Source organism: Augochlora pura, chromosome 9 (assembly GCF_028453695.1).
Source record: "Augochlora pura isolate Apur16 chromosome 9, APUR_v2.2.1, whole genome shotgun sequence".
Taxonomy (NCBI): domain Eukaryota; kingdom Metazoa; phylum Arthropoda; class Insecta; order Hymenoptera; family Halictidae; genus Augochlora; species Augochlora pura.
Window position 1 is genome coordinate 3,235,724 of NC_135780.1, and position 26,752 is coordinate 3,262,475.

Below are 26,752 nucleotides of genomic sequence, written 5' to 3' on the forward strand. Positions count from 1 at the left end.
GTAGCAAAAATAGTTTCAGAGCATTAGTTTTGTACGTGTTCACTAAAGACAATAGATTCGCTAATTTAAATTTCTCAGCCAGTCTCAAAGAAAAAAATATGAATCGTTTTGCAATATAAAAATTTAGTGCATCCGTTTCGAAGAATTTTAAGAAACTACAAACAATATAATAAAATTATAAAATCGTTGCGATAGTGTCAGTGTTTTGTGTTCCAGCTACTCATTCTTCTTGTAAATACACAAAGTCCGCAATCTAATTAATTAGCTAGCAAATCATAATGCGAAATAAAAATATTCTTGAACAATTGTTTAAAACATGAATTGAATACATGATATGTAACGAATTTGAACATTGAACAGCAATGTGTTTCTCCACTTGAAAATAATGTAACAATTCTTCTCAATTCTCCAATTCTCCTGTTATCAATTTTCACAATAAATGCGTAAATTTCTTAATGCACTGACAACGTTACATACAGTCAAAAACAATGTGCTGGCCACAACCGATACGTCTATCCTATCGGTGCACAATACTACGTCTCGACGTATACAGCTCTTCGCCCCGTGAAACGTCCGGCGTTCGAAATTTTCTCCAAGGCATCGTCCGATCCTTCTGAATAATTCGGTCCGCGGCTCGTGTTCACAGCGAAGTATACTGAACCCCGATACAACTTTAATAAACCAGAGTGGGGGGTCGGGAGCCGGCGTGAATGGCTCGAGCAATTAAGCGGCGACCCAGTTAATTGATCGCACCCCTCCCCACCCCCACCCCCGTGGCCAGGATTGTCGGCACGACGAGGGCGAGGGCGAGACGAGGCGGTCGTCGTGGAACGAGTTTAAAACTCGCCGGCCACGAGCCCTCTGTGCGCTCCCCCGTGTCCTTCTCTCTACACCCCCGCGATCTGAATGGTCGGGATACGGCCGCTCGTATTTCACCGATGTTTTAATTCCGCGGCCCTCCGAGGGGTTGCTGAACACCCACCCCCGCCGTGTTCACGCCCGCGCGCACGTATATTCGCACACACCGGTCCGACGGAATTGATGGCCCTTCCGGGAACAAAATGGCAGCCGGGCAACCTCCTGACACGGTCATCAATCCTCGGCCTCGTCAAACTTCTCGCCGGCTGATAACTCTCTCTCTCTCTCTCTCTCTCTCTCTCTCTGATCGTCATCGAGGCCGGCGTCCCGAATTTCGAAATTATTTAAACGCGCCGGCGGGATCCGCCGTGCTCGTTAAAATTCCCGCGGAATAGATTGCCCGACGGGTCCTCTTGGAACGTCATTAATCAAGGGGTTGCGACAGAGAGACGTCGCATTCGGTTGTCTTCTTCGCTCGCATTCCGCGTTTCCGTCCTTAATTCATTCTCCTATTAACTCTTGGTACCTTTCTGGTATTTTTAGTTACTGCTACTGCCACTTTATTCGATTGCTTCTTCGTTTATTATTTTTCAATTATTTTCGGCTATTATTGTATCTCTAGAAAGATTTTAGAATTTTTTATTGGGAGAAAAATAAATATATTTGGTATTTTATTGTTTGGTATTTTATAATTCTCTGATTTTTGTTTCCATTTTATTTTGCTTGATTTTCTTTCGGTTTATTTATGCATTAAATATGTCAGGTAAGCTAGTAATGTAATTTGTAAGTAAACTAATTTGTAACAAGTAAACTAATTTGCAATAAGTAAAATAATTTGTTTGCGGAATTTATAAATTCTCTGTATTTGTTGTAGGAAACAGGAGCAGCTTAGGAATTCGCTGTTTCCTGCAATAACCACACAACGATATTTTTATATAAATAAAAAATTATTTAAGTTAATCGTGAAAAATGTCTTTTCTCATTTAATTATATCTAAATACTCAATCTAGTAATAACTCTAATTAAATCTCCAAATTAATCTCTTCAATCTCGCCTAATTTTATCAATATTTCCCCCATTCTAAACACGAGCATGCATTTCTAAAATCCGCAGTCCACCAATAATTAATACCCAGCACGTTTACGATATACATCTCGTGAAAGTAGCCGTAAAACCAAACAGCAATTGCATACGAACGTTCCCGGAATTTTCGTCGAGATCTTTCTCGTGTTCCGGAAATACAGATATCAGATAACGATCACGGTAACGACCATAATTAAAGCAACGCGGCGGCCCCGCCGGTTCTCCCAACGTCGATCGCTTCGAGTAAAATCGTTGGCTCGCGATTATTATGGTAGGAACAAATCGGGTACCGTGTACCCGATTTATTATTTACACAGCCGTTCACCCGAACGAAATCGAATGAAGAGCGGCAGCGCGCGGCTTGTTTCGCGGAAAACTATCGATTTCTATTCCTCGGAAAGTCATCGGCGAACGAGGCGGCGGATGCCACGCGATCGCGGGAACGATCGCCCCGACGTTCGGCCGAGCAATTACGTGACCGGGAAGTTAATCAGGCCGCGCGTTAACTTGTTGCACGGCGGACAGGCACTTGGATATTTCGCGATTGTTGCATTCGAAATCTCTGCGAGACGGTAGAAAGTACGATAGCGCGTGGTGAATAGCAGAAGCCAGGACGCGAATTCTTTTTTAATACTAAACGTAGCATCGCTGGTCGAATAAACGGTTCCATATTATTTATTTCATAATTATTGAAGTCGTAAAGGTGTTATTAAAATTGTTAACTATATTTCTTTACTCTGACACGTGTTATAATAAAAATTGAGAAAAATTAGAATAAATTCTCTCTCGTATCTCTTTGCAATTTTTGTTAGTCGCTTTTGGATCCCGGTAGGTTTATTGTTGAACTTTAGTTTTTCGTAAATACTGGGGACCGGTTCGCTGGAATTTTAGGATGCGACTCGAAACGATATCGAGAACCGAAGGAGACATGGAACACGTAAAAGCGAGAAGACGCTAGGAAACCGAGCATACTTTACGGGAAGAAATGGCCGACGTCTCGTGCGAGTAATTCATCCCCTTAGTCAACCTCGCTCGTTCTCTGAATCCTATTCCCAAGAACAAGTAGGTCAAGTGTATTATTTATGATACACCATCGAGCTAGAGCCGGGCATAATTGATCCAATTAATTTTAAATTGCGTGATGCGCCGGGGCCGATTTCAGAGCCGAAACTCCCTCGTTTTTTTGCAATCATCGTGCCGAACAGTAATTTACGTGAACAATGTTTTTCGATTATCTTTAAATAAATTTAATGGTTGTTGCAGCTGACGGAAGAAGAAATAGTGCTGCTTACATAAATTCGATTTTTTGAACGATGCATAATTTGATGGGGTTAATAATGTGACGAGTGACATGATAAATAATGTGACAAATTATATAACAAATAATACGACGAATAATACGATAAATAACTTGAACATCTGTTATTATAGTATCAAAGGGTTCGACACCATTCTTTATGACACGAACGTTGTTAAAGATCAGAATATGTTCGTGTATCGACTGTGAAATAAATTCCAAATGTACACATGCTCGATCATTACGCGATCAGGTACGTGTGCATCAACGTTTGCGTGAATTAGAATTGGCCGACCACGATTGTACATGTCAACCGCTTCGCTCTCGATAACACTTTGCATACGTTCGCAATTATGCACATGCGTATAAAGAATTTATGAATACACTTTCCACATCGCAGAATTGCCATTCGCTCGCACAGTTCCAGTTCCTATTATAATAAATAATGAGTGTATTTAAATCTCCGAATTAGAGTCGAAGCACAGTATAACGTAGTTCACATTTTATTCACGTTTTGTTCACGTTTTAGTCACGTTTTGTTCACGTTTTATTTACGTTTTTATTCACATTTTGTTTGCACTGCTGATGTTTTGTCTACGCTCTGTTCTCATTTTGTTTATATTCTATTCACATTCTATTCATCCTCTACTCACATTTTATTCATATTCTACTAATGTTCTATTCACGTCTTTTTCACATTTTGTTTGCACTATTCACATTTTGTCTACACTCTGTTCTCATTTTGTTTATATTCTATTCATATTCTATTCACATTCTATTCATACTCTACTCATATTCTATTCATATTCTATTCATATTCTATTCACGTCTTTTTCACATTTTGTTTCCACTATTCACATTTTATTCATATTCTATTCATATTCTATTCATATTCCATTAATATTCTATTCATATTCCATTAATATTCTATTCATATTCTATTCACATTCTATTTACATTGTGTTCACATTTTGTTTACGATCTATTCATATCCTGTTCACATTTTATCTCCATTTTATTCACAATTTGTTCACATTCTATTAATACCATTTATCCCTCATTTGTTGCATCTTGCATGAAACTATACATATATCCGTGACACGCTCGTAATTCGACGAGCACGAAATCCACCTCGTATCGTTCCGGTTCCTCTGCAAATCTCGTCGATCGTTTTACCAAACACTTTGGCGTTTCTGTAAAAATCGGAAATCCGGTTTACAGAAAAGTCTGCCAAACAACTGTGAAATCGCGTGCCTCCGATTTCAAAGCGGCCACCGCGACCACCGATTGAGAGATTGCTTTACCATTAAGGCTATAGAAAAGGAAAATCGTGTCAATCCTCCCTCTCTCTCTCTCTCTCTCTCTCTCTCTCTCTTTCTCTATATCTCTTTGTGATATTCAATACCGCGTTCGGAAATATACGCACGCATACTCGATAGTAATATGTCTCACGAGCGTGGAGAGACAAGCAACGCGAGCATCACCGTGCTCCTCTCTCTTTGTTCGTGACCGGCATGCTCGCGGATGTTTCGAGGAGGGAATATCGACTTTCCCGGATTCATTCCCGGCTACCGTCGAGGAATTGTTCTCCACCGTTTTTCCTCATCTTTTTTTCTTTTCCCGCCGCCGTTTTGTTCTCTCTCTCTCTCTCTCTCTCTCTCTCTCTCTCTCTCTTTTCTGTGCCCCTGTTGACACTTCACGCCATGCACCAGCTAACACAACGCGACAATCTCGCTGTTACAGCGTTTTCCTTCACGCACTCCGCGTGCGAAAGCCGAGTGTCGCTTTTGTTGATTAAATCGCTGTTCAGCGGTTTCAGTCTGTGTTCCGACGTCTCTCTTGCTCTCTTAGAAATGTGCACGACGACGGTGATTAACTCTTATCCGGTCTTTGATAGCAAATTGACGCGGTGATACCAGATGAATCGAATGGAACGTTATTTGAGTAATTCTTCGTTCGAGTAATCCTTTATTCGAATAATTCTTTACTAGAATAATTTTTTATTCGAATAATTCTTTACTAGAATAATTTTTTATTCGAATAATTCTTAACTCGAATAATTTTTTATTCGAATATTTCTTCACTCGAATAATTTTTTATTCGAATAATTTTTTATTCGAATAATTCTTCAATCGAATAATTCTTTACTAGAATAATTTTTTATTCGAATAATTCTTCATTCAAATAATTCTTTGTTCGAATAATTCTTTACTCGAATAATTTATTATTCAAATAATTCTTTACTTAAATAATATTTTTATTCGAATAATTCTTCATTTGAGTAATTCTTTATTCGTATCAGTTTTCGTTCGACTAATTCGAACAATTCTACGTAAGAAATAAATCGATCAATTATGAAAATCCTTTACATTCTGTCACATTTATCGAAATCGATTATTTCTCGCACGAATACTCGTAGTAATAAACTCTCAATCGAACAAAATCTCTTAAAAAATGGAATCTTCTTTCGCCAAGAACACCGCGTCGCTCAAATTCGATCAAAGAGCACAGGTAGCTCGGACGAATTCCAAGGTGTTAAAAATTGCAGCAACATCTGCGCGATCCCCTCGATGCGATCTAATTGCATCCCGTTCCCGTTGCATCCCCATTAATTTCGCGCAAGACAACGATTCCGTCGTATGCCACCCCCCGGTCCGCATTTGTTTCTATAGAAACGAAGTGGTGTTTAACATTCCATTAATATTCATAATATCCTTGCAGCGTCGTCCTACGCCATTATTATTCAGCGAAAGGTCGTAAGGTATTTGCGATCTGAAATCCATTTCCATGTAATTAAGGAAAGGGATTTTTCCGTCGTCTCCGCGGGGATCGTCGTCGTCGTCGTCGAGTTATTCCGCCGTTCTCCGATCACGGCGAGAACACCGTCTTGTACTTTCGGGAACGCCTCGCCTCGATCGTCCACGGTCCCCCGGATTGTTTCCTCTTAGGATTAATTGCCAGGACGAAGGCCGGAGCTCCCTCGACGGCGCAAATGAATTAAAATGCGCGACAACAATGGAGGCAACAGGGAAGCCCATTCAGCTGAGATCGATCACTCGAGCGGGGCTGTCGATTCCGCTGGTTTTGAAATTTTCTTATCGCTCCCGCGGCGAATATTATTTCAGAAAACGTTTGATTTTAACAGACGAACGCCTCGAGTCCCCGTCGATTTATCCAGGATCGTTGTCAGCGGATCGGTTAACTGCGAGTACAAACGGGGAGGCGCGCGCGGCGATCTGAAGGATGGATCACGGCGCTGGATCACGAATCACCAATCGTCTGCAGTTGCTTCCAGACGGCCATAAGTTTGCTGGCTACACCCTCGAGGACACACCAAACTTTCTGCGGCACTTGTGTCCGCATGAAATATTCTTTCTGGATAGTTCTCAGTCTTCGAACTTGAAATGTTCGAGCACTGTTTGCGAGAATTCTTTCGCTTATACGGTGCTATCATTTTTCGAACGTTTAAAGAATATTTCTGCTGATATTCGTACTGTTTCTGCGATTAGTTAATTTTTCAGACCGGAGATCAATTTCGTTGTCGCTTTTTACATAATAATGTAGAAAAATGTTCTCATCTGTTACAATTCTAACATTGCCGACATCAATATTGTTGAAGCAATTATAGAACGTTTACCTCGGTTCTTATGCTATCTCTGTATGTCTAAAATCGTTCCGCCATTGTTTCGCGTGAAGTGAGATAAAAAAATGTGTTATTTATTAAAATTTTAGAATGGTGTATATTAGGACATTCTAACACTGTTGAGGTGATTTAATTAAAGAATATTAATCTTTATGGCAAGAAAAGAAGTTGGTAAGGTTCATATCATTGTCGTCCCTTACAAAATGAAGAAATCATTTGCTATAATTATAAAATTATTTATCTGGGAGCATTCTAATATTATTAATATAATTGGAGATATTTTTCCATAATTTTTACCCTGTTTCTATCAGTCTAAAATCGTTAATACAATCGTTTATTCAGCTTGCAAATAATATAAAAAACTACTATTTACTGCTCCCTACATCCAATATCGTTTTAATACTTTTTAACCAAGTGTTCGTTCAACTCTTGTCCCTAATAAACCGTCCCGCCCACTAAACCTTTAAAACGACAGACCCCTAAACCCCCGGAGCACTCGAGAACATTTCCCTGCTGCATTCAGTCGTATCGCAGCGTCAAGCCTACCATCGCATAGTCTCGAAATCGTTGATCCAAAGAGACCCACCCAATGCTCGGCCGGAAAAAGCGGTATAGAAACCCTGGGACCCGCATCCCGAAAGAAGGATTCTCCTCGGAAAACCCGGCCGAGCCGATCCACTGCGTCCGAACGATCCGCAGCCCCCCTCCTCGAACCCTTTCGAAGAAGCTGGCGGATGATCGGGAGCCGAGGGAATTCTGAAAGGAGTAATCCCAGAGGCTAGTCGAGAGACGTACCAGGACATCGATGGATATCTGCGCGGGTGCCTTGTTGAGCCCGACGACGGCGACGACGTAGGAGAGCGCGGTGCTGAACGCGAGGAGGGCGCATAGCGACAGCCTGAGGGGCAGAGTGGCGAACAGCAGATAAAGCAGGAGCAACAGCCAGCCTAGGCCGTCCCTAGGCGTGACCTCGGCGGACTTGAGGAACAGCTGAGCGAGTAGCTGAGCGGTGGACAGCTGCCAGGCCACGTGAGGGACGACGGACCAGAGCGCGTCCTTGGCGCGAGGGTTGTGCTTGGCCCAGGCGAGGAGGCCGAGGTTCAGCCCGAGGAAAACGACGGTGAGGCTACGGGCGAGCAGCTCCTGTCCCGGCGAGGCGATCGTGTGCGCGCCGTAGAACAGGGCCGAAACCAGGAAGCACTCGAGGCCGCCTCGCCTCTGCTGCAGCGACGAGGCCCTGTAGAGGGACTCGAGCTTGGCGTTGCTGAAGCTGGTCCGCAGGAGGTTCGACGGCCTGCCCGCGCTCAGGTACGAATCCTCGTTCGAGGTCTCCAGTCTGCGTGACATGGCGCCAGCGTATCGCTCACAGTCTTCGCATGTCCCCGCCACCACCGGCGAGCCTACGCGCATCGGGACCGTTTCGAGTCGCTTCGCGCCTGCCTCCGAGACATCGCCTCGGGTCCAGCAAACCCGAGGATCCACGGGACCCTGCTCCAGGTGAAAGCCTCTCAGCGCACCCTAAAGAGCAGCGCTTCCGCAGCTGCTGCTCCCCGATCCGCTATTATCCCCCTGCCAGGACCCTCCTGCCTGGGCTCTGCTCCTTCTGCCGGCTAGGGCGGTTTCCAAGAGTCGACGAAACACCACCAGGGACACGCACGCCCAGCACTCTCTCTCACGCACTCTCACACACACGGCTTTTCGGATGCGACTGCACCCGCGCGCGGGGAACTGGCCGGGTTACTACTGCCGGCGCTCTCTCCTCGCTCCTCCGAGGAGAGCCACTCTCTCTCCGGCCGCCACCTCCGTTCACCTCCTCGCCCTCGATCCCGTCCAGGCTTGCGCCATGCGAACCCCGACTCGCCACGACCCTCCGCTGCCGGGTCGATATCAACCACCACGAAATACAGCGCGCGGCGTGCGAGCACCGAGAACCGAGCCTCTCCTCCACCTGCGCCCCGATTCTATCCTTCTCTTTCTCTTGCCCCACGCTCCTTCACCTTCTACTGCTCCTTCTCCTTCTCCTTCTCTTTCTCATTCAGCCCCGTCCGTGTCCACTGCTGCTCCGTCTCTCCTTACCACGGACTGCCGTCTCTAGCCCGCCGCTGCACCATCGCGGTCGCCACCTTCTACTTCCCGTGAAGGAACCTTGCCAGCCACCGTTAAAGGATCCACTCCTGCGGAACCGACATCCCGCTGGCCCGGAGACCCCGGCTCGTGTCGCGAGGAAGCGCAGACTACCGTCGCCGCGCCCCTTTTTCGAGGGTGTTTAGCGGATCGTTGAACGCGGAAGATCGTTCTATTTGGACGCGAGCTACGCGAGGGGGGGGATGGGGTGTTTATTGGGCTCGAGCTGGCCTGCCGGCCCGGTTTCTTCCTTGGGGTTGAACGGTCAAGGGAGTTCTTCTTGAGGGTGTTCGATGAATGAAGCGGTTCGCGACGGGGTCCTGGGAAGCGGAGGGCTTCCGTCGCTGGGAGTTACGGATGACAAGGATTGGTCGTAGGTGGGGACAGGCGAGAAGGTGTTCTAATGATCTGGTTTACCCTCGTTCGTCCTTTCCAACAATTTGACACAGTTATCGCCGATGCTTTGTTCCGTAGATCGTCCCTTTTTCTTATAAATACCATGATCTGTCATTATAAAAACTTGTCTTGGTTCTTATCTCCAGATAACAGATTTACGATGTTGATTATTGTTTCAGAAGTAATCTCGTTTTTTGGAATATACAGTTTACGGAAAAACGAAATTACTTTTGCTATGCGAATTTTGTATCGCTGTGCCGATTTGACGTCAAAGGATTGATCGAGCTTTAAAAATGAGAGATACATGATGGATATAAATGGAAATGAAATGGTTGAAGAACGGCCAGGTCATCGTCCATTGCCGTTGCAGCTAGAATACGGTTCTCGATTGACGAAATTTGCTTGTGGCTACTGTTATGAAAAAGGTATTGATTTGATTAAATATCGGTCCTAGCTGTTGCAGCCAGGATAGGTCCACCGCTGATTGATTTCTCCCGAGGTTATCATTAAAAGTGCATATATAGAGATTGCACGTAATTGGAATGGTTAAAAGGCTGCCTAAATATCTTAACCCATTATCCGCCCCAATTAAAACATCAATAGAATTATAAAAATATCTATATAGAGCTTACTTAAACCGAATTACCATTATTATTATTGCTTACTCTCGAATTTTGAAAATATTGGATGTCCAATTTTTGGGACAATATTAACATTAATTTTTGAGACTAATATTATCAATTTAAACATACATGTATGTCTGTGTCCTAAAACAAACGGACAGTAAATTAATAATTTTAATAAAATTTAAATTAAATTTTGGATACTTTTGCAATTTTGACTGATTAAGTAGTATTCATCCAATTATTTATATCTAGACAAGAAATTCGTGCCCAAACTTCAGTCTACTTTAATTAAATAAATCACTGAGCAATCTTGTGTTTTATTCGAACGAAAGTTGCCGCAACTTTCCGGTCTATTCTCTAGCTCGAATCGCCAGGAAATGATTCAGAATGAATATTTTCATATGCACCAGCAATCCCGAAAAATGCACCAACTCGAGCCGCGCACGTTTGTGCAACGTTGTCATCGTTCCGTAATAAATTAAAGAAACGTCGCCAAGAATTCTAGGTGTCCTACTTCGAGCAGAAACGCGAGCCCCACGGAACGCGATTAAACGAAGTTCAGACCCGCAGTTTTCCCATGCAAAATAGATGCGAAGCCGGGCTCGATTAACGAAGAAAAATAGAGCCTCGCTGGTTCTTGCTCCGTGCGATGCGCTGCGGGGCAAGTGACAAAGTTTCTGTCAAAATCAAAGAACTTTTGATAGAAATTGATTAAAGCGATGCTATTTATTTAGCATTAACGCTGAGAAGTTACAGAGAAATAGAGGGGATGGTGTGCGGATATTTTCTAACCTGGATAATTTAAGTTGAATTTGAGATCTTTCGTTGAATTATTGCGTTGAAATATGTTTTAGAAATATCAATTGAAATATTTAGTTCAATTATTGCGTTGAAATATTTTTTAGAAATATGAATTGAAATATTCCGTTGAATTATTGCGTTGACATATTTTTTAGAAATATGAATTGAAATATTTCGTTGAATTATTGTGTTAAAATATGTTCTATAAATATGAAGCATTTTGTTGGAACATGTTATAGTTGAAATATTTTGTTGCAATATATCGAGTTGAATATCCATGTCAGAGGTTATAAAATATCTATACTATATTCCTTCTAGTTTTCTATAGTCTGCAACGTTTCGGTCTTAACGTAACACAAAGATCAATTAATTGTATAATAAATTATGAAAGCTAAATGAAGACGTTAATTTTGAAGACATAGTATTTAATACAGACAAACTAATATAGAAACTATTATATGTATATATTAAGTGTAACCCTATAGATGCCATCTCACAAGTGGTCGCTAATTGCAATTAAACAGATGCCATTAGATAAATAACAAACTACAATATAACACTATCATAAAATAACAATAATAATATTAAAGAATGATAACACAGAGATATTATATACAATAAACTGCACCATATAAAAGATTAATTAATTAAAAAATATAAGAAGAGAAGAAGTCATCGCTTACTTCCATCAAAAGTTCTTTGATTCTGACAAAGTACCTTGTCCCTTGTGAAGCTCGTCATGTTACGCGCTATAATAAGAAAAACGTGATTCCGTCTTTGTACTGATGCGACAGCGAACGTGTCGCAGTAAATCATGCGTGAGACGATTAAATAACACAAAGTCATCGTCCGACGTTGATCATCGGATTCGCGCGTACGCGTGAAACGCATCGCGTACTACAGTATTTATCGCGTCCCGGTGACTCTTCGTCGACGGATCTTCTCCCCCCCCCCCCCCCCCCCCCCCCCCCCCCCCCCCCCCCCCCCCCCCCCCCCGTCCCCACCGGAGGCTAGGATCAGGAATAAAAGTAACGAGAGTGGTTCGATTGGCCAAGGTAAATTCGGACCGACAGATTCGTCATCGGGGCTTATAACTATGGATGAGCCCGGGCCGCTCCGAGGGACTTTCGACAGGAAATGAGCGCTCCCCGACGGCGGAACCTATCCTCGATAGTGCGAATTTTAAATCCGTCGAGACCCAACCTCGCTTACCTTCGATGGAAATCTCCGGGAAAAAGGAGAACCAGAAACTCACCGTCTCTCTCTCTCTCTCTCTCTCTCTCTCTCTCTCTCTCTCTCTCTTTCTTTCTCTTTCCATTCGTTTCTCTTTCTATGCTTAATTAATATTCGTCGGTGTTCGATAATATTGCCTCTCGAAACCTTGAATATCGAGAAAAAAAAAAGACTCGAGGAACAAATGGGTACAGGTTTGGCGTGTCTTCTACAAGCTCGATTCATTATTTGTCCTGACAATCGTCCCTCCTCGTTTAACATACTCGGCCATCGTCGCGCGACTTCTCTCTCTCCCCTATTTTTAGTAGAATCGCGGGAGCTTATTGGATACCAGCTACGCTAACGTGATACAAAAATTTCGTAGAAAAATATAAACGTCGCTCGTGTTACTGGGTCTAGGCGAATCGTGTGGGCGCGCACCTTCGCCGACAGCCGTCCGATCGCTTCGCGGTTTCGCCGGTTTTTACTATTTTTGCGTCACGGTTTAGCGGCCACGCAGACCGGTTACACACTTTTTACAATTCTTACCGAATGCGTTATCGTATAATTATTACGCGAAGTTATTGAAACATTCGGGAGAAAAGGTCGCCGTTGCAGCCGGCGATATTTTTGTCAGATATTCTTTTGTTGCAAAGGACTCGATCGAAATTAACACGTCCGAGCCAATATAAATTAATTATAGTTATTTCAGCTGATTCATTCTGAACAGTCAGATATTGCGATCTCTTTGAGAAGTGTGTAAGCTACTGTGATTATGTACTGTAAGCATACATTTGATTTGCCTTATATTTTCTTTAAACGCAACGCTTTTACGGAAGGTTAAACTTAATAGAGAATATCGAAGTATTATATTCTTCTAAACGGTTATGCTATTGCCGACGAGTATACTCGACATGGACAAATTAAAGCATTTTGTCTTACGACTACGCTTTGTCTTCTAACGAATATACTCATCAAAAATAGCTAACCAAGTTAAAGAACTTGTGTTTCTTCTCCGAGTTCTTTGTAACTAATCTCTTCAACCGTAAAATCATTTATTCTCGATCCGTCGAGTTCTCCGAAATGAGAAACAAGAAGCGGCAACTATCTTTCCGGAAATGAAAAGCGAACCGACCGATCAGGCACTGTCGCGCGTCGGTGTACAAAATGTAGCGTGTGCAATCGACAGAACGGTTCCGGGACTCCCTCAGTTCTTGACAGATTTGCCGGAATGCTTCGGTACGTCGTCGGGCAGCAGATACCCGAGCTGCTTCATCTCTTCGACGACCCTCGGGACCGTGCTCAGGTTCTCTATCCACTTGTAATAGGGCAGCTCCTCCCGGATCCCGCCATACTTCTTCGGCAAGTGGGTCGGATGGATGTGCTGATGCAGGCTGGCCATGTCGCTGCCGTGGAAGAAGATCTTGTTCTGCATCCGGACGTCCAGCAGCGGCTTGAACACCGCGAACATCACGTCGAACACCCACGACTGATGGAGGATGTGGATCGCGTGTGTCTTCAAAGGGAACGCGTTCACGATCAGCGCTATCACCATGCTGGCCACCTGTGGATCCAGCAAATAAGAATGAGAGGAAGTCGTTGATTCAACGCCGATATCTTTTATGACCATTGTACGAGCTAATTAGCGCACCGCGGGGACACGTTCTACAATCTCGTAGAACGTATTATGATTTCGAACGGCTTTCGGGGGTGGAGATTATTAGGTTGTAGATTTCAGTGCTATTGTGGATGATCAGAATTCTCGAATGAAGGAGCTGAATGGTGGATTAACCCCTTGCACTATAATAACGTGTCAGACACGTGACAAAGATTTCACTACTAAATATGAATACTATTAATTTCTGTCAAATCGAAAGCAAATTTAATTCTTCTGTTATCAAAGTTTAAAAATGAAAATAAATAGAAATAACAGAAGAGACAAAAATTGTTTGGTCCTGTTAGGGAAAATATTAGGAACAAGTAAGTGCTAATCGACACAGCGTGAAAGGAGTCGTAGTGCAAGGGGTTAATAGAGTTGTATGCATCTTGTGAAACATTTAATGTTATTTATTCCTATGGTGTTTTAGGTTGATATTGTGTCGTTCAACTGTTATGAAGTTATGGGGTGAAGGTTAGGTCTAATTGAATTTGTGAATCTTTCTTAATGATCTCACCAAACAATTTCAAGAGAAAATAATGTGTTAAAAATTATCATCATGAGCCAGATGAATATAACAGTCCTTACAAAGCTACTCTCATGGGGTGAAAATTTAATAATATCTTATAGGTCATACGAATTAAACAGGAGAAATATAATAGCATTTTTAAGACCACTCTGACCAGTTAGAAAAAATAGTAACACTTTGCAAGTTACCCTGCTGAACCAGAAGAATTTAACATCCTTCACGGAAAGCTATCCTGATTAGAAATAATTTAATAATATTTTAAGTATCATCCTAATCAATCAAGAAAAATACAATAGCATTTTAAGGACCACCCTAATCAGCTAAATAAAAAATAATAGCACTTCATAAGTCACCCTGTCAAGCCAGAAAAATATAACATCCTTGATAAATAGCTACCCTGATCAGAAATAATATAATAACACTTCAAGTATCATCCTAATCATTCAAGAAAAATATAACATCATCTTAAGACCCTTCCAGATCTGCTAACAAAGATAACAGCGCTTCGAAAATTCCCTGATGAAGCAGAAAAAATATAAAAGCCCTTGAAGAATCACATTAAGGAGCCAAGAAAATTTTCTCTTTCGCCTAAAAGGGTCCAAGATGATCCAACAAGATTCCCAAGTCGGTTCGATCGACGGCGGAGCTAAGTTCTACGGATGTTTCGCATTAGCGAGCAGCCCTAGGTCCACCATGACATCATTGATGACGGGAGCAGGGCTAAGCCGAGAAGAAAGGGGGCCAGCAGAGGCGCGGTGTGTCCAGGAATTTCCGAGATCGTCGGAGTTTCAAGGACACCGTTAGTGCTCTCTCTCTCTCTCTCTCTCTCTCTCTCTCTCTCTTTCTCTCTCTCTCTCTCCGGCTACAGGCACTCGACTGGATTTCGCGGGGGATGAATAAATGTAACAGGAGGTCGCCAGATAAAAGGAGGGACTATTAGTTTCAAGGGCATTATAAATGGTTTAAGTTTCAAGGAACGCTGAAAGTAGATCGATAGCCGAGATACTCTCGCGGCCCGAGATAAATTAGGAGTGCGGCGCTCCTAGGCGCGCGGCCCGTCGCGACGCGGGGTCTCGGTCTTCCTTTAATTAAACCCTCGTTATTAGCCGAACGCGGTCGAATGGAATCGGAATGCGCGTCCACCCTCCGCGGGTCAACCGTCGCCACCCCGCCCCACCCTGTTAATCGAATATTATGTCGTTTCGTTGCCGGCTCGAAATTTCCAATTACTCCGCGCTGATCGTCCGGAATCTACGGGCATTCAATGCTAATGGATAAATCGTCGACATTGTTCCATGTACACGGTGGCGCGGAAGTAAGGGATCCGATTCGCGCAGGTCGATTGTCCGCCGTGGAAACGCGAAGAATTGAATCATCAAGCGTTGGAGTGATCGAGGGTGCTTCGAAACATTAGCTGACTCGGATAAATGTGTACGATATATAAAACGTATGAAATTTATAAGATATATAAAATGTATCAAACAGAACGTACGAAATATATAAAATGTATGAACTATATAAAGAAGCGTATGAATGCATTACTTTCAAGCAGTAAAAATTAATAAAGAAATGCTTGCATGAGATAAGTGGAATTACTTCTTTATTAATTTAATTTAATTTAATTCTTTATCAATTCCAGTATATTTTTATTTCGCGAAAAAAAGTCCATAGTCTGCTGATAAAGTATAGTACCTGCGGCGTGATGGTCCAGGCGTGGGACATAGTGATGCCTTCGAGATCGAAAATGGCGACGCCGCCGAGGATCTGATGGCTCGGCTCCAGTACGCCCAGCTCCAGTACGATCACCGTGGCTTTAAAAATCTCCTCCACGGGATATTTCCTTGGATCCCAATTCCCCAATCGATAGATCATGATCCTTCTGCCGCACTGGGTCCTGTAAGCCGGCACCGTCATCACATCGTCGTCGCCGATGTAAGTCATCTTCGTCGGACTCACATCCTGATGGATCTCCGGGTGCTCGTCTTTGAAGTTGTAGTAATTCACTATCTACCGAAAGCACGAGTTAGAAAACTGAACCGATCCTTCTTCATCTCGAATCAATGAAAAATATCATGTTAATCGACCTTGCCAAGTTTTGAAGCTAAATATATAATATATATTCAAAGCTAAATATATATAATTTTGTTAAACAATGACGCTATCTCTGACAAGATTGCGAGAAATTAAAGACCTCGTAATTGAACAATTTGAAATGTTTGTAACATCGGAGAATTTCAGAATTTTTACGAATTAGGTGTAAGTATATTTTTCGTAAAACTTGGAATAATTAATTAGTGTATTTATTTGTTGTACAAACGGAGTGGACACTTTATTTTATAAAATATAATAATAGCGAGCACGCGTGTATGAATGTGTGATAATAATAATAATTTTAGAAAGAGATTTGTTCGAGAGAAATCTTTAATATTGTTAATATTTTCAGAGGTGTTGTAAATTAGTCCCAGGCACGGTTTGGTAACGTGCGTGAAAGGGTTACGTTAAAAATGTTTTATCAACGTCTCCAACGACGCGGTGATGCGATTGCTAGGAGAAGAACCGAATATCCCGACAGAGTTCATTTATGTTTCAACCAGCGGAGCATTCGAAGCGGTTTAAAGCTCTTTTTAGGAGCTTGATGGATATCCCCGGAGTCTTTTCCACGGCCCACTGAACCTAATCTTCGGTTTCTTATCAAGGGAAAAAATAATAGGGTCGACGCTTTTATCGCTACAAAGGCGGACCGCTGTCCGAAAGTTCGGTACAATGAGCACCCCGTAGAGAAAGAGAGAGAGAGAGAGAGAGGGAGGGGGAATCAGAATTTCGCAGTTGCAAACGGATATCCGAGACAGACGAATAATTAATGTCACTGTGAAGCGGGAGAGAACAGCGGAGGATGAGCCGCAAAAGCGTCCTTTTCGGGCTTCCTCGGGAACGTCAGACCAATTATTCGAGCGTTCCGCTTTGTCGGGGAGAAGTCTCGCGGATCCGGCGAAATATTAAAGCACGCTTGCTACGTGAACGCGGCCGGGCCTTTTAACACGTACCGCGCACCGTGTCATCGTAGATGGAATAGCCTTACGGCTCCCCTTTTGCGATTTACCCATCTCGCGATATTTATTTTACCGGTAATACGTATACGCTCTGCTCGACGAAATTATAGCATGGACAAACGGATACGAATTTTCCGACTTTGACCGATGATAACTTCGCGAGAAATCATCGTAGGACGATGAATCTTTTTTTAAATTGAAGCTCGAAATATGTACTTTGAGATGTTGTTTCTCGATTTTAAGTTCGACACACCCACGCCGTGTAACCGATTTAAATGTGAGACAATGTTTGTTATGCCAGCGGTATATGACAGCGGTGCAAGGGTTGCTTTAAAGTACTGTAACTTAGCAAGAAAAAATCGTAACCAAGGTTTGTTATTTTGAAAATAAGGAAAAAGAATCATATTATATAAAGGTATGAACAGAATTGTCATGTAAAATTTTACGAAGTCCGGGCATTTCGGCAAAACTTGGCAATTTTCAGTGCAACAAACATGACCTACAAATCGAAGGGTTGCATTAATAAGGACTTCATCAAACTGAAAATCTAGAACTACTATCTTAAAGTAGAGGTTTCAAGCATCGTTTTAAAGAAAGTCATCATCCTGCGATAATTTCTGGCAGAGTTGTCATCAGTCGAAGTGAGCCAATTTTTATTCAAACTTTGCCTAGTAAGTATCGATGTTCGAAAATGATATTCATGAACCAAAATTTCTTTTCGTCATATTTATTTCATATTTATTCATATTTATTTCATATTTATTTCGTCTATGTTCCGCTAAACATGTTTCCAAATATATTTCACCCATGTTTCACCCATTTTATCCGACAATTATTCGCTTCAAAATTTTCCCGAGCTCCGCAACTGAATTCTCACCTTCGCCTTCGCTTCGCCATTAATCCGAATCCCGCCGGATCGCGGACGACACGAACGGATACACACCTGTCACCGACGATCCGCGCCGATCTCGCCTTGATTTCCGTTCTTCTCTTTCTCTTTTCGGCGCCGCGCGAATAAATAAACAAACGCCGGGATCGTTCGCGTTCGCGGTCGCACTGTTTCCCCGGTTTCGAACGACCTCCTTTCGATCGACGAGGGGCAGTCACGTGACACTGAAAGTGAGCCGCGCGTACCGATCGATACGCGGAATAATTGACTGCATTAAGCAATTAACGCGCGCCGTCCGCGATCCGTCCGTCCGTTCCGCGGAGAGCCGATCCCCGATCTCCTAAACGGTTCTTCGTTTCGAACGCGGCAACCGTCGCGCCGCCGCGTGTAATTGTGCAACCCCGCCGACCTGTAGCCGCTCGATTAAACGTCCTTTCGAAACGGAATTCTTTATTCGGTGGATCGCGCCGTGTGATGAATCGCGCTCGCCGCCCGAAAATAGCACGGCTCTCCTCGCTCCGCGGTGGAACCGCGCCGCGAATCGTTATCCGCGATCTCTGTGATCGGTCGATGGAGTAGCTTAATTGGCTGCCCGGTGAAACCGAGACACTCCCGTATTTTATAAAAACGTTCTCTATTAGAAATTTGCTCGACGGGTCGATAGGGGAAAACATTTCATTAGCCGCGGCGTCGGGCTCGGGCGTTTCCAATCGTTATCTTTCGCGTACAGTCTCTGTGCCATTTCTTCTTAAGGCCATCAATGTTTCTATTTAATTTAATTCAATTTAACGTAATTTAATTCATTTTAATGTCATTTAATTTAATGCAATCTTATTCAAGTTAATGCCACGTAATTTAATGTAATTTAATTCAATTCAATGGGATGTAATTTAATGTAATGTAATTTAATGTAATTTAATTTAATATAATTTAATGTAATTTAATTTAATATAATTTAATTTAACATAATTTATTTATGTTATTTAGGTTATTAGATATTATTATTTATGTTATTACAGTTTCTCTGCTCGATTTTTCGACCAACTCTTCGCAGTACCGATTTAATATAATTTATTTATATATATATAGTGTGAACACAAATCTCTTTCAATGACAATATATACCATGCTTATTGTATGATAAAATAAAATATAAATTATGAGAGTTATCCTTACAATTATTTCCTTCTCGCCCAATTCTCAATAAATATTTACATAAAATAATCTATTCGCGTAATGGTCAATTAATACGACACGAAAATTATTATTAGCTAGTATAACGGAACATTTACTTAACTCTAAGATCAAATTAGAACATTCTAATATTGTTCCTTAATCTGCATTTCAAATGGATGATTGACTCTTCCCGGCTGGTTTTAATTCAACGAGCACATAAATAAGAGACTTCGATTATCTCGGTAACTGCATCGGTCCTCAACTTTTATCCTTCAACGGCTGTTAAGGTGCGCGCGGTGTCGTCCGAAATTGACTCGGCTTCGCGGTTGTAAGGCGCGAAGTTTTCTTGTATAGAATATACGGCACTCGACGCGGCACGGTAGTTTGACGAGTTACCGAGGAACTACCTTGATATATTTAAGTTATTGTTCGTGTGCTCCCGTAGTCTCCTTGTGAGACGTTAGTTCGTATGTAGCGGCGCGCCGAAGTATGGAGACCGAGGTGTCTCGGTTGACGATTTGAAGAAGAGTGTGTTCTAATCGTTCGATGCTCGAACTCGTGATTCTTCTGGGGGTGTGGGCGTTTCTGCCTTTTGGGGGTTTCCTCGAGAATTGCATTTTGGTATGATGGAGGGGCACTGATTGGCCTTTGCCGATTGCTGTAGAGTACCAATCAGTGCCTTCTTTAACGCGGTGACATCCCCTTGTCAAACCGTGAGCGTGTTACGTTGTATATAATTTACAACGCCAAAAGTGCTACGGGAATCGTCCAGGTCAGCCGGCGACGTTTGCGGTACCGTCGCGTACACGGTTCGGGTGACCCTTCGGAATACCCGGTTTATGGCACGTCCCAACTGTGGGTAAAGAAAATGCAATTAGGCAACTCTCTTGGAAATCTTTACCTTTATGACACGTAATGGTTATTGAGGAAGGCAGTAATGAAATCAACATGCTTCTGGTTGCCAGATGTAGAAAATGCCTTCTTCTCAAAAATAACCTTCCTCGCGTCCGTGTCATAAACCCCATCGGCAGAAACTCCAGGCGTTTCCGTCTTCGGGACGAAACAACGGCGTCTCCATACCGATGCAAACAGTTTCTTCGACCCGATACTTTGCGTACATTGGGATCGCGTAAAAATTCAACCGGAGACGAAAGAAAAAGGATCGGCAACGCCTGTGGCATTTAAAAACGAGCTCGTATTAAAATAATAAGTAAAATATTATTATAATATTATGTAATTATATATAATTAATTATATATAATTATTTCTGAAACGGTGATTGCTTCCCGAACGTCTCCCGAGCAACAAAAGTCTCTCGAATTCGCCGGGAAGATGCGCGGTGAAATTTCTTAAAAAATGAAATCGTCTACGATGACGATAAATTGAATATAGAAGAGGAATTTGTGCAGAAAAGCCGAGGAACACTTTGGAACAATGCGCCAACTAAGCGAGATACATATGATCTCAACTCGTCCCAAGGTCCGGCGCTCCTTTTTTTTTCTCTCTCCGATGATAACACGAAACCCGGCCCGGAGAATTTGAATTACAAATTCACGGTGTGTAAAAAGTATGCAACAACCGGCTGCGGAGCCCGCGATCACCGAGCGCCTGTATCCTCCGCGATTACCGAGCAAAAATAGATCTCAATGCTGATCGAAGGAAGCAAAGGGGAACACGTTGACGATGATTCCTTCCCCTCCTGTCGGACGACGATGACAGGAGAGATAGAGGGAGAGAGGGAGGGAGAGACGGAGCGCGGGGAAAGCGGGAGAACCGTGGATATTCGAACTCGACAAAACTGCATTTTCGATCGCCGGCCCCGCAACTTGGTTCGCCTTGGCATGGTTGCGTAACTGTTGCAACTGGTCTGGCTCGACGGATCGTGCTGCGTAGCCGCTGTATTGCGAACGACCCGGTCTCGGCCACGGATCCAGAGAGCACAATCCCGATAAACTCTGCTTTCTTTCGATACACGGCTGACACGCGGATACGTGATCGAGCAGTCGGCGGCCGATGACGTCAGCTTATAATCATTGATTAATCGGCGGCTCGGCGCGGAAATTCCGCCGGCATCCTGTCGAGAAAATCGAGACCGCGTAGCTGATTGAATGATTTCATTTTGTCGGTGTTTCGTGCCGATTTCTTGCGGTCGTGGGTAGATCTTTTTAAATGATTCTCGTTCGTGTTTGACCGCAGGGGAACTGGACGTTAAGTCCTGGGCCAACTGACCGGTTTCGCGCTTTTTATTTCTTATTTATTCTTTTATTTAACCGTTCTTTTTATTTCCGATTTATTCTTTTATTTAGTCATTCTTTTTATTTCCCATTTATTCTTTTATTTAGCCGTTCTTTTTATTTCCGATTTATTCTTTTATTTGGTCATTCTTTTTATTTCCCATTCATTCTTTTATTTAGTTATTCTTTTTATTTCTTATTTATTCTTCGATTTAGTTATGCCAAGGTTATGTTACTTATTCTTCGATTTAGTTACGTCTAGGTTATGTTACTTATTCTTCTATTTAGTTATCCTTTTAATTTCTTATTTATTCTTCCATTTAGTTACTCTCTTCATTTCCTATTCATTCTTCCATTTATTTACTCTTTCTACATTCCACTTCTATATTTTTATAATTCTTTAACTCATAACGCTACCTCCATTAAAAATTATAGAACGTCTTTCCTTATTCAGACATATACTACTAAAAAAACTGAGGACAATTTACATAAAATTAATCTTAAAATTTCTATATTTAGACCTTAATATTTTCAGTGCAAAAATCTAATTTACGATAACATAGCTGACAAGTACAAATTTGTTTTACCGACTTTAATACATCAAAATAACAATCCATTATCGAGCCCTGTCAATGTCGACTTCAAAAGTCTTTTGAACATCGAAGAAATATTTTGAATTAATTCGTTGGATCGAGTCTTGGCACGATAACGGAAAGAGTTAATACCGACGATCCGCAAGACATGCAATTTGACAATGAGGATTGCGAACTATCGGTTGCATTGTAACTGCTGTTCCCAGTGTCCAGAAGATTCGCGTGCGGGTTAATTACACGGTTCCAGGAGTTTTACGAAATGGCCGGCTTCCAATTATGGTTGTAATTTCGCTGTAACTTTCGCACGGCCGTTACAGCATTCGAGCGGCTGGTACCATTAATCTCGGAGTTGTTTATAGTGTTACAACATCCGCGAATACAATCATAGAGAGGGAGAGAAAGAGAGAGAGAGAGAGAGAGAGAGAGAAACGGAGAAGCGGCGGAACGTAGCGCCTTGCAATGACAGCGAGAAATCGCTTCATTGTAGAAAAAGGAATCGCCGCGACAATTAAGCCGGGCAACAAGAAAGGGTTAGAAAAAAGTGCGCAGGTGACTCGTCGAAAATGAACCGCAATCGATGCGGATTGAAATGCTCGCCGGTACACCGGGCGAGTTACTGCACCGTTTCTAAAGTCACCGTACATCATCCTCGGTTTTTTTCTCCTCGAGGAAACACAGTCTCGCTCGAATTAGCGGACCGTGCACCGCTCCGGAACCGTTTAAGTGCATCATGCGTGTCAGTTAAGTATCGTGATTAGGCTTTTTCTGTCGAAAATCCACTGCTATTACACGTCGAATCCGTCAAAATGAGGAGCAACGAAACAGGACGATGCTTTCATGTAAAGAAAAAAAAAACATTTATCTCCGAGCGATTTACGCTTCCTATACCAAGAAATAGTCTAATTCTAACCAGATGTAGTATTAGCTCGAGGAAATTATAATGATTCATTCGGGAAACTGTTTTTGCACAATTAAATCATAAAGATTCTGCCGAGAATTCATTTTTGTACGACGAAATTATATTGCTTCCACATAGAATTATTTTTCGTACAAAGAAATCGTGATGATACTAATCGGAAGTAATGTTCTTACAAATTATTATATACTTTGTAAATTTTAAATAAATTATTATATACTTTGTAAATTTTAAATAAATTATTATACAGTTTGTAAATTTAAAATAAATTATTATACAGTTTGTAAATTTAAAATGAATTATTATATTATACTACCTATAGTATAATAATATATTATACTACTATAATATATTATTATATTATATTATACTATAATATATACTATTCTATTATACTATTCCAGCCTGAAATATTTTCGCTTTAAAGACATCATAACGAATTTACTCAAAAATATTGTTTCCATAGAAAAATCATGAAGAAACAATTTAGTTTACCACCGACACTAGTGTTAATTTGTATCCATTAGTATTCAAAATAATACCTTCGCAATTGAAGACAAATCAAATTGAAAGTGGCACAAAAGGAATCGCACGATTCTAGCCAGAATTAATTGAGCATTCGAATGAATTTAATTTACTATCATTATAATCCTTTGCAAAAACAAGAGCGTTCAAATAAAGTAATAAAAATCCTATAACTAGATCAATTTAAACGCAGTCGTTCGTTGTATTCAGTTACCGAGATACGATCCTTAATTTTGTACCGGTCTAAGCAGCATTGTATAATTATTCCATCAGAGAATTACAGATGCCTGAGAGTTTATGGTAATAGAGTATAAAATTTCCCAGAAAATGGAGCAAGGTTAAAAAATACCAGCCACGGTCTAAATTCAGTCATCCGTCTAAAAAATCTGTAAAAATGCTAATAGATACTAAAAAAAAAAAATCGGCGATCCATACGGAAGAGGATCGACGGCTAAACCCGGCCGCAACTTACCAATCGATGTGCCCGGTTGACGTTGAAGTTCCTCACCCTGAGGAACCTGATCAGGAAGTCGTCGTCCATCCTGTGCGGCTGGCACTCGCCCCTCTCTGTCAAGCAGAACGTCCAGTTAGAGGACACACCCCCCGCAACGATCCGCCAGCGATCGTTCTAACCATAGAAATTACCGTAGATCATGTCGCGGAGTTCCTGAATGGTCTGACACTTGACCTCCTCGGTCTCGCCCAGCTCCCTTCTGGCGTACTCCATCACTTCCGGCGAGGGCTCGTCCAAGTCCAGGCAGACCTCCTCGTCGTCGGGGAGCTCCTGCTCCTGGTCACCGGGTTCGGGCATCCCGTTCAGCTCGTCCTGCCTGCGCTTCCTCGCATCGATCTTCTCCCGCAACAGATCCTCGCCGATGATCTCGTACTCGGTGCCGTTCTTGGCCGGGGCCACCGGCTCTAGGGCCGCGTTCTCGTCACCCTGCGGCATCCCGCACCCCAACGTCATCCACCGCGGATCGTGACAAGCTAGCCTAAGGCCTCCACTCGCGGCACTGGTTGGTATCGCTCTTTAACTCGGTCGGGCTCGGTCCACGGGCACGCGGAATCGGCAAACTGCTGCGTTGGACGCGGTCTCATGCGGCTCTAGCGACAGTCACCAATGCGCGCGGCCAACGAGCCTGCCACCAACTATCAAACACCGGAGGGAACTGGTTTCGCTTTTGTCTTCTGCCTCCCGGCCTTCTCCGTGATATACACTTCGCACGAGCTTATCCGAGCCTTTTCTTTTTTTTCTCTCTCTCTCTCTCTCTCTCTCTCTTTCTCTCCGTGTCGCCGCTGACTTCGAGTCGCTTCGTTATCGCCGCCTGAAGGGGTGGCTAACTTTACGCGAGAGCTTAACGCCACCTCCGCCGCCGATCGGTTTACGGGGATGGCCGGCTGCGACTTTTAACGCGAGACTGTTCGAATTAATGAGGGTTCCTTGGCTGCGCTTTTCGGGACGATATTTTGGAGGTTATTTTACTAAATTTAAAATGGGGGTTGCTAGGTTTAGAAAAGGGAACCGATCGGGGCCATTAAAGAGCTATGTATTTACTGTGTCAGAGGACTTGGTCTTTTTGCTAAAAAGTCTTTTAGATCTGTTGGTTAAAGAGAAATGACCTCGCGGTTATTGTTCACCGAAGAATAACGTAATTTTTAAACCGTGTAAAGATACCGTAAAATCAGTAGAAAAGTGGCCTGATGCAATAGTGGCCTTTTCGCAATATTTTAACAGTAGATTGAACAGCTTGATCGAAGAATAACTAATTTGACAAAAGAGTTTCCTTCGCCTTAAATTTTAAATTTACCAAATATCCAATGCTTCAGCTATCAAATATAAAAAGCTCTTGGAACTTTCATCATCGATTCTCAACTTTTCCAAAAAATAAAAACAGGAAAACAGATACTTCGCTGAAAAGGCTCTCTATTTCGAGAGCTTCACCGATCACTAAACGTATGTTCTGCTAATTCTCCCGAAGGTCCAACGATTAACTCCTTCGGTATGCGCTCGAGCCGGTTATGGAAAGAGTTGTTTTCGCCGACGCCGCCGCAGAACTGGCGATAATAATTGTGGAATCGTGCAGATATTGCGTGATAATCGCGTCTTCTCTAGTTCGCGACGTCCGCGCGTTAATAACGAGGCCCTCGGCGCCGAGAGAACCGCGATTCTGCGGCCGTGACGACACGCACACACGTAGCAGGATCCTCCTTCCGGTTCCCTTTTCCCGATATCTCTTTCGTTCGTTCGGCGAACGCGTCGGACCCGCAAAGTTTCCACCGGCTATGCAGTCGTTCGCGCGGCTCGAGGACAATGCAGCCGGCGCGCGTTTCTCCCGTAAAAATGCGATTCGCAAGGCCAGCCGATTTACGAGCTGTCCGCTGTTTCGCCGGCGCTCGCGCGAGCTCCCTCCTTTCAGCTGTTTGTCAAATTCGGTGACTCATCGGGACTGAATTTGTTCCTCCACGCTTTCCCGTTGCTCTGCAAATTGTTCCGTTCATTTCGAAAACTCTGCTCGATTTTTATCTAGTACCTTAACTGAGTTTACATGCGTTGATCTTGATCTGATTTTTTAATGTGTTATACTCCGACGATTTTTATATTCGCTTTGTTGATATTCTGATAATTTTTATATGATTACTTTATGCTAGAAGCTGTCGTCGATGTTTCTATTAATTTTATAACGTAACGTCTGATTTTTTTAATATGTTATACTCCGACGATTTTTATATTCGCGCAATCTTTGTTGATATTCTCATAATTTTTATATGATTACTTTATGCTAGCAGCTGTCGTTGATGTTTCTATTAATTTTAAAACGTAGCAATTTTTTGAGCGCGTTGAAAGAGTTTTCGCTAGATAAATATTGAACAAAGCTATCTCTTTAAACAATAGATATTAATTCAATGGAGTTAACTTTCAGGATCTGTATGCAGTTGGCGAGAAGCTATGGTGGAAAGATGAATTTTCTAAATATTGATGAATATTGTATTAATAAGCGGCGCGTTCAAATTAATTTCCTATTGACGCAATCAGGTATAGCCAATCATCAATCATACGATCCTCAAAATAATCAGAGAACATTTCCAATTAAATTACCAGCGAAAACACGATTCAGAAACCCATTATAAAATTCAATGATAAAA

The 26,752-nt window shown here is 42.4% G+C and overlaps 2 protein-coding genes across 2 annotated transcripts in view; both read right to left on the reverse strand.

Moving 5' to 3' along the window:
- Window positions 1-12,124, reverse strand: part of Ac3 (adenylate cyclase 3) — a 40,456-nt gene extending 28,332 nt beyond the window's left edge. Inside the window, exon 1 of the mRNA XM_078190655.1 lies at window positions 7,677-12,124. Coding sequence (XP_078046781.1) covers window positions 7,677-8,291 — 615 coding nt within the window. The 5' untranslated portion in view covers window positions 8,292-12,124. The remainder of the gene's footprint in view (window positions 1-7,676) is intronic.
- Window positions 12,125-12,263: 139 nt separating this feature from the next.
- On the reverse strand, window positions 12,264-26,746 carry LOC144475085 (alpha-tocopherol transfer protein). Its single transcript, XM_078190656.1, has 4 exons — window positions 24,254-26,746; window positions 24,081-24,175; window positions 15,919-16,233; window positions 12,264-13,604 (listed from the first exon to the last, which is right to left on the reverse strand). The coding sequence occupies exons 1-4, from the start codon at window positions 24,573-24,575 to the stop codon at window positions 13,248-13,250; spliced, it is 1,089 nt and encodes a 362-aa protein (XP_078046782.1). The 5' UTR covers window positions 24,576-26,746; the 3' UTR covers window positions 12,264-13,247.
- Window positions 26,747-26,752: the final 6 nt, after the last annotated feature.